The following is a 7,471-nucleotide window of genomic DNA, read 5'->3' as shown; positions in this document are numbered from 1 at the left end:
AAATTTGGATTTTATCATAGTTAAAATTTCGTGAAACAGCCCCCCCCCCCACAGGCTTTTATTTTGGCTTCAATTGTTGTACAAATTATTATTTAGACATTTATCTACATGACAAGCCTATAATCAACCCACTAGACCAGCGGATGGCGCGGGTGTAAACGGATTAAAATACGATCTTACTTTTTAATAATTTAATTTAAAAATAGAGTCTTGATTAACAATTAACGATGCTACGATAATTAACAATCTATGTCAAACGTATTATAGCAACAATGGTCAGCACCTTATGTAAATCTTTCATAATGCATCTTTAAAGGGACAATAACACTCTTGCTGGCTTGACAGCTCCAGAAAAAAAAAAAAAAAAATAGCCTTATTCAAAGTACTAGATGTGTTAGTGTCCTACCTGTTGAGTAAATTATCCATTAAATCCTATTTTACTTGTCCAGAGGGTTCAAAAATATTTTTAAATCCAAGTAACAATTGAAAAGTTTTACGTCAGGCTTTTCAAATCATTGAGTTGAATTTTTTCAATTTTTTAAATTAGGTGTGTTAAGATTAAATTTGTATCATCATTTAATTGGAATATTGTAAAATAGTACAATTTGTTGACCAGAATAAAGATTGGGACATATTATTCAGTTACAACAAGAGTGGTATTGTACCTTTAAACGAAAAATTGATAGCTTTGTAAAGTCCTCCAATGAGAAGTGGTATCAGGTACAATAAGTTGTATAGCAAGCCTCGCGAGATGGGGGTGTAGCCGGTGCGCCGCCCCAGGGCACATACGAGTCTATAGGGCCCATCAAAGTTCAAAATTGAAATGGGCAATTATGCATGAATTTTGTATTGCTCCTTTGAAGCTTATATAAGTATGAACGAAAGTTTTCGCTTTATCTCAATCTGCTTAATCGAAATCCCCGCTTAAACGCAAATTTTCCTGAGAGGAAAGTTGCTTTTAACCCATGGTAAACCGAACGATTTTTCAGATAACTAGTGCACATTTTCTTCCTCTCAAGGGCCCTGATATATAGTGATGCATGTTATCAAAATTCCCGCTGATTTTTTATATTTTCTTTTTCTCGATACAGACTTTGTGCAGATTTAATTTGGTAAAAACGCAGGTATATTTTACTAATTAGCAATTCACATACGAGTAATAGAGAGAGATGAGGTTTAACGTCCACTCGACACGAACTAGGTCATTTCGGGACTAACACATGGTTCAATTTTATTTCAATAATTATCTTGCACGTAGGGGTCTTTAGCAGTGGGAGGAAACCGGAGGACCCAGAGAAAACCGAGGAGGTTGGACAACACATGGAACAAGGCAGTGTGAAAGTAATTAGTAATGAGTGATTCAAAAAAGACAAAATGATAATTTTAACAAAAAGCAATAAAATAAAAAAAAAGCAAAAAAAAAAAACCGTGTAGAGTGAACTATGGAAGCGGGAACGACAGTTCAAGTATTTCACATAATTGATTATAAATTACAATAAAAAATTAAAAATTGAATATGAATCACTATATATACATTCATATTACATTAATATGTGCTTTTAGACCAGTGGTTCCCAACCATTTGTTGGTTGCGACCCCATTCCAGAAACCATCATCTGATGGCGATCCCTCGAAGAATAAAGTCGCTTTTTACTATGGAACATCATCATTATTTACAGATCAAAATGTAATGAGAGACTGAGGAAACAAATCGTGAGAGTGAACAAGGGGAGACTATTGGCAATATAGCCATAAGCCCTTTAACTCATTTAAAAACGTCCATCAAAAGTTTTTTGGCGCAACTTTTAAAAGTTTGGATTGTTCAATATTCCAACTCAAAGGTCAAGAAGGCGTGTGCACGCCCCTGTTTTCTTAACACGACAACCAGGGGACCAATCCATTTTGAAGACAGGGGTGTTTTGCTATGAACTTCACTTCATTTGATTGTCTCATATAGACCTTTCACCCCTCGGTCGTTACGCATAAAAAATTCGGCTTCGCCTTAGCTTTATTTCTCGTGACAAACTCGTAGTGGTGTGGAGAGATTAACTCACGCCTTGTTGACGACAGTTTCTAAATTGTTTTTGTCTATACAGATCACTAGTTGGTCGCTAAAACCGAGGGCGTTTAAAGGGTTGCTATAGACAACAGTTATTACACTATATAAACTACGAACTGTGGAGTTCGGAGTCATCATTTACTTTGCCTTGCCTTCTGACAAACATCAGTTATAGCAAGCTTGTACACCTTTATATTACTTTATACAGAAGCTAAAACTTGATCATCAACATGGTAAGTCATTATCCTTTCTTTACTAAATTTGCTAAAGTTTATATTTTCTTATGCATCAATTATGAATCTGAACCACGTTCGTCATAAGATTATGTTCGTTTGAGGGTTGAAACTGAAAAAGCATTGAGGCCCTGGATGGCCTTTCTGCCAAAACTAGAATAGGTGTATATTGAGAAATGAATTCCGAAATGTGTATCTAGCAAACTACCTGATCCTAGCGAATAATGAATTGTATCGGAAAAACAAGAATTACGACCAAACGGTGAGATTATTTTAAGCTGACAGTAACACAACACTAAACAAGGATGGGTGAACCCTGTGATCGATCGACGGCAATTAAAATGTGAATTAAACCCAGTGTCGGATTTAAGACGCATGCGTGTCCCTGTTCCCCTCCCAAAAATATTAAAATTGGATTGTATAAGATATTATCTTTTGATTTGAATATGCAGTGTAGGTTAAATAGCAAGAGTGACATTGTCCCTTTAACTCCGTACATGTTATGTTGTAAAACTAGCAGTCGTTGCTTCAGGGACATGAATAGAAAAGTACCATCTCGGGACCTGACTCAATTCAATGCTAGCTCAGGCACTGTCAGTGGTTAGCTATGTCTGTCAAATAACAAACTTTTTGTTCAGTAAACATAGTTGCTTACGTGTTTTCGGTATATAGTACAGCCACCAACTTGTGCAGCCACCAATGTCTCATTGTAAAATATATTGTCTGGTTGGACAAGGTGTATGCATATATATATATATATACGGATAGAAGGTCAGACTCCTGTGGTAAAACGCATGGTTGATTAATTCGTTTCAAGAGATATATCATACAAACGCAATTAAATTATTCAAAGTAAAATACAATATAAATAAAGTGAAAATAAACCGCTAAAGTAAATATAATGTTTAGACTTATTAAAAAATGTTTTCTAAAGTTTTTAAACCAAGGGTAAACCTCCATAGGTTTGTTGGTCTAGTGTTTTAACGCGTAAGTTTTAGACCATATGGTCTGTTATTGAGTGAAGTGACATGGAGTAAGGTCTTGGCTTTTTCCCACCCCCACCTCCTACCTATTAAAGACACCAGGGAATAAAATTGTAACTGACTAGAATAGTTACGGCACTACTTTATGAAATTTTCAAACCTTATCCCCACTCGAAGATTACAGGGCTGTATAAATCCCGACAATCTGATTAAAACATGGATTCTATTTCGTTTCGGTTTTTTTATATTTCAAGATTTCGGTTAACTTGTCTTCACAACACTAGGGCCTGGAAGAGTTGTTATATAACGGCGTTCTAGTTGATGTGAGGAATTGGCCAATGAAACGGTCTGTTGCGGTGAGTTCTTGGTGTGCTCTTTATGGAACTGTGCGCAAATCACCAGAAACGTCAACGCTGATTAATCAATGTCTGACGTCACAGGGCCAAAAGTCGCTCGTATACTCCTGACACAACCTTTCACTATAACTTGTCAGATTTTCATGCAGTAGAGGCCATCGAAAGTATAAAAAACGAAATATAGATCTGTATTTTAATCAGATTGAAATCCTGAAGAACTTTCTCTGCCAACATCTGGATGGAACCTGAGATTTCCAGGTTAGTCGGTGGTCTACCCCTTGATCCACTGGTGCTTGTATATTTAATTCTACTTATATTGATATAAATACAAAATGTCAAGATTTTAATTTCTTTCTTTTCTAGCGTGAGTGTATCTCTGTCCATATCGGCCAAGCTGGAGTCCAGATGGGCAATGCCTGTTGGGAGCTGTACTGTTTAGAACATGGAATTCAACCCGATGGTCAGATGCCATCAGATAAAACTGTTGGTGGTGGTGACGATTCCTTCAACACATTCTTCAGTGAAACGGGTGCTGGCAAACATGTGCCAAGAGCTGTGTTTGTGGACCTGGAAACAACCGTTGTAGATGAAGTAAGAACCGGTACATATCGCCAACTCTTCCATCCTGAGCAACTCATCACCGGTAAAGAAGATGCTGCTAATAACTACGCCCGAGGTCACTACACCGTGGGTAAAGAAATCATTGATCTGGTTCTCGACAGAATCAGGAAATTGGCTGATCAATGTACTGGTCTTCAGGGATTCCTCATCTTCCACAGTTTTGGTGGTGGAACCGGTTCTGGTTTCTCATCTCTTCTCATGGAAAGATTGAGTGTCGACTATGGCAAGAAATCCAAGTTAGAATTCGCCGTATACCCAGCACCACAAATTTCCACTGCTGTGGTTGAACCCTACAACTCTATCCTCACTACTCACACCACCCTGGAGCACTCTGACTGTGCCTTTATGGTTGATAATGAAGCTATTTATGACATCTGTCGCCGTAACTTGGATATTGAACGCCCAACCTACACCAACCTGAATCGTTTAATTGGTCAGATTGTCAGCTCCATCACCGCCTCTCTACGATTTGATGGTGCTCTTAATGTTGATCTTACTGAGTTTCAGACCAACTTGGTTCCCTACCCACGTATCCATTTCCCTCTTGCTACCTATGCTCCAGTCATCTCTGCTGAGAAAGCCTACCATGAACAACTGACCGTGGCTGAAATCACCAACGCCTGTTTTGAACCAGCCAACCAGATGGTTAAATGTGATCCTCGTCACGGCAAGTACATGTCGTGTTGTATGTTATATCGGGGAGATGTTGTTCCCAAAGATGTCAATGCTGCCATCGCCACCATCAAGACCAAGAGAACCATTCAATTTGTTGACTGGTGCCCAACTGGTTTTAAAGTAGGTATCAACTACCAACCACCAACTGTTGTACCAGGAGGTGATTTAGCCAAGGTACAGAGAGCTGTTTGTATGTTGAGTAACACAACTGCCATTGCCGAGGCCTGGGCTCGTCTAGATCATAAATTTGATCTAATGTACGCCAAGAGAGCTTTCGTCCACTGGTATGTTGGTGAAGGTATGGAAGAAGGTGAATTTTCTGAAGCTAGAGAAGATTTGGCTGCTCTAGAGAAAGATTATGAAGAAGTTGGTGTTGATTCTGTTGAAGGCGAGGGAGAAGAGGAAGGAGAAGAATATTAGAAAAACTTTTTCATGAAATAAAAGATATCAACATCTGACAATTTTTTTGATTAAAGGGGACTCGATATGCGTACCGTTAGACCACGACACACGCACGTGTACCGGAAGACCGTGTGTGGATCTTAAAACGCTGCCAATACCCGGGTGTTTTTCTGAAGGAACAAAAAAATACCATAGACCACTCTCGTTTTTAAGGTGTGTTAACTGATTAGACGGAAATGCATCTAGAGACCCATGGAAATGGGTTGAAGCAGTTGGTCATCGCCCCCTCCCCTCCTCTCCCACACACACCTTACAAAACCTCTAGGGTTCTTTTTTAAACCCCACTCCTTAAAGATACTTTATGTAAGATTATGTTAACACTGATGGTTCTTGCTAGTTAAAAAATAGATAATGAATGCATTGAAAATCTCAAATTATGGCCGTTGAATAAGTACCACAGACTGTTTAATTGATTTTGGGCCTTTTCCGTTTTTTAATAAATTTCAATAAGTTTACAGAGCATCTGTAGCCAAAATAAAGACAAACTGCATCTTTAAAAATATCGGTAACTAAGCGAAACTCCTGGGGGCAAATGGCCTCTTCTGTGTAATGGAGATTTGTATGTCTTACATGCCCTTTCAATCTAAACATTATTGGATCCGCACTTCTACCTTGCAACTCTTGTCTGAACGGTCGTTTCAGGCCTTTGAAACAAACCCTCATTTGTTTATATTTAAAACGGATCTTAAGTTAAACTAGCACTGGACCCTGTTTCTCAATCTTAACTAAATATAAAATCAAATTTTAGTAAATACTTCAATTTTGATGGCTACGCACTAAAATCAATCTAATATTAGCGAATCAAATTACTAAAATTTGGATTTTATCTTAGTTAAAATTTCGTGAAACGGGACCCTGAGTTGACATTTAGATACAGCATTTAAGCTTATAGATTTTTATATTGCTATTGATTTTAAAGGAATATAGCTACTGGCCTTAAAATGTGTCTCAAAAATAGAATTGATTCGTTGCTTTGAATTACAGAAAGTTTTGTCATCTCTAAACCTATTTGTACTATTAAGTTATTAAAAAATTCAACTGGATTTATCGGGAAATTAAAAAAAAATTCAACATTATGTATATTAGCAATACAGTGTATTAGTTATTAAAGGACTGATATTTAAGGGGTCTTTACTGAATTCTTATACATGTATCGCATTCGTAGATTTCACAGAGCACATTTTAAGCCGTAAGCCGTGTTGTCTTGGGGCCCACTTAAATGAGATGAAATTGTGTGTTTAACTAACATCCTACTGGGCTATAATGAAGATGGATATACGCCACACAGTGTGCTATTGGGGGGAAGTTTGCCCGGAAAGCGGTTTTACGGTCTACTCTTACATCGAATTCCAACTGTCCATTGTTCTTTTACGTTCACGCCAATATGTACACGGGAACTCTATTTTCCATCCAATCCGAACGACTATTAATTGTTCCATCCCGTCCAACACAACTGACAAAAGGTGGCAGGAAATTTTCAGATGAACTTTCTCGGCCAACGCAGGTTAGCGAGCCAAAGACCTCGCTGCAGAGCCATTTAAGAGCAATTTTCCAATTGTTTGATGTTTGATTATCGATTTTGTTACAACTGGGGGCGTATCCTGCCTAGCTGCCGCTGGTTGATTATCGATTCTGTTACAAATGATTGGAAACAAAGTGCACAGCTACAAATTGCTTTATTGTTGTAGGCTACACCGAGCGCTTATTAAGTCATGTCTTCGTCAGCTCAGCCGGTGCAGAAAAGTAGGAAATTAAACTCCATTTCATTTCAGTTTGTCATTAAGTCAAGGTGCTTGGTTTCGATCTCGTGTATGACCAGGAGTGCGTCGTCTGTCTTAAGACCATGTGCGTTTTCTCTGGGTCCCCCGGTTCTCCACCATTGCTAAAGACCCCTGCACACAAGCGTATTTAAAAGCAAAATTGTATTATCTATATGTTGGTCCCGAAATGAGCTAATTCTGTCGAATGGACGTTAAACCCAATTTTCCCAATTAAAACACGCCACTCGACGTGTCGGTGATTCTTCCAAAACGGTGAACGCCAAAAAATGGGTATAATGCGACTTGATGAACGGGATTCCTT

General features: G+C 38.3%; 1 protein-coding gene across 1 annotated transcript; it reads left to right on the top strand.

The window, feature by feature from the left end:
- Positions 1-2,117: 2,117 nt before the first annotated feature.
- On the top strand, positions 2,118-5,382 carry LOC130010330 (tubulin alpha-2/alpha-4 chain-like). The gene is made up of 2 exons (XM_050559146.2): positions 2,118-2,292; positions 3,995-5,382. The coding sequence occupies exons 1-2, from the start codon at positions 2,290-2,292 to the stop codon at positions 5,345-5,347; spliced, it is 1,356 nt and encodes a 451-aa protein (XP_050415103.1). The 5' UTR covers positions 2,118-2,289; the 3' UTR covers positions 5,348-5,382.
- Positions 5,383-7,471: the final 2,089 nt, after the last annotated feature.

Source organism: Patella vulgata, chromosome 8 (genome assembly GCF_932274485.2).
Source record: "Patella vulgata chromosome 8, xgPatVulg1.2, whole genome shotgun sequence".
Lineage (NCBI taxonomy): Eukaryota > Metazoa > Mollusca > Gastropoda > Patellidae > Patella > Patella vulgata.
The sequence above is the reverse complement of the archived record's forward strand: the minus strand, read 5'-3'. Positions and strand labels throughout refer to the sequence as shown.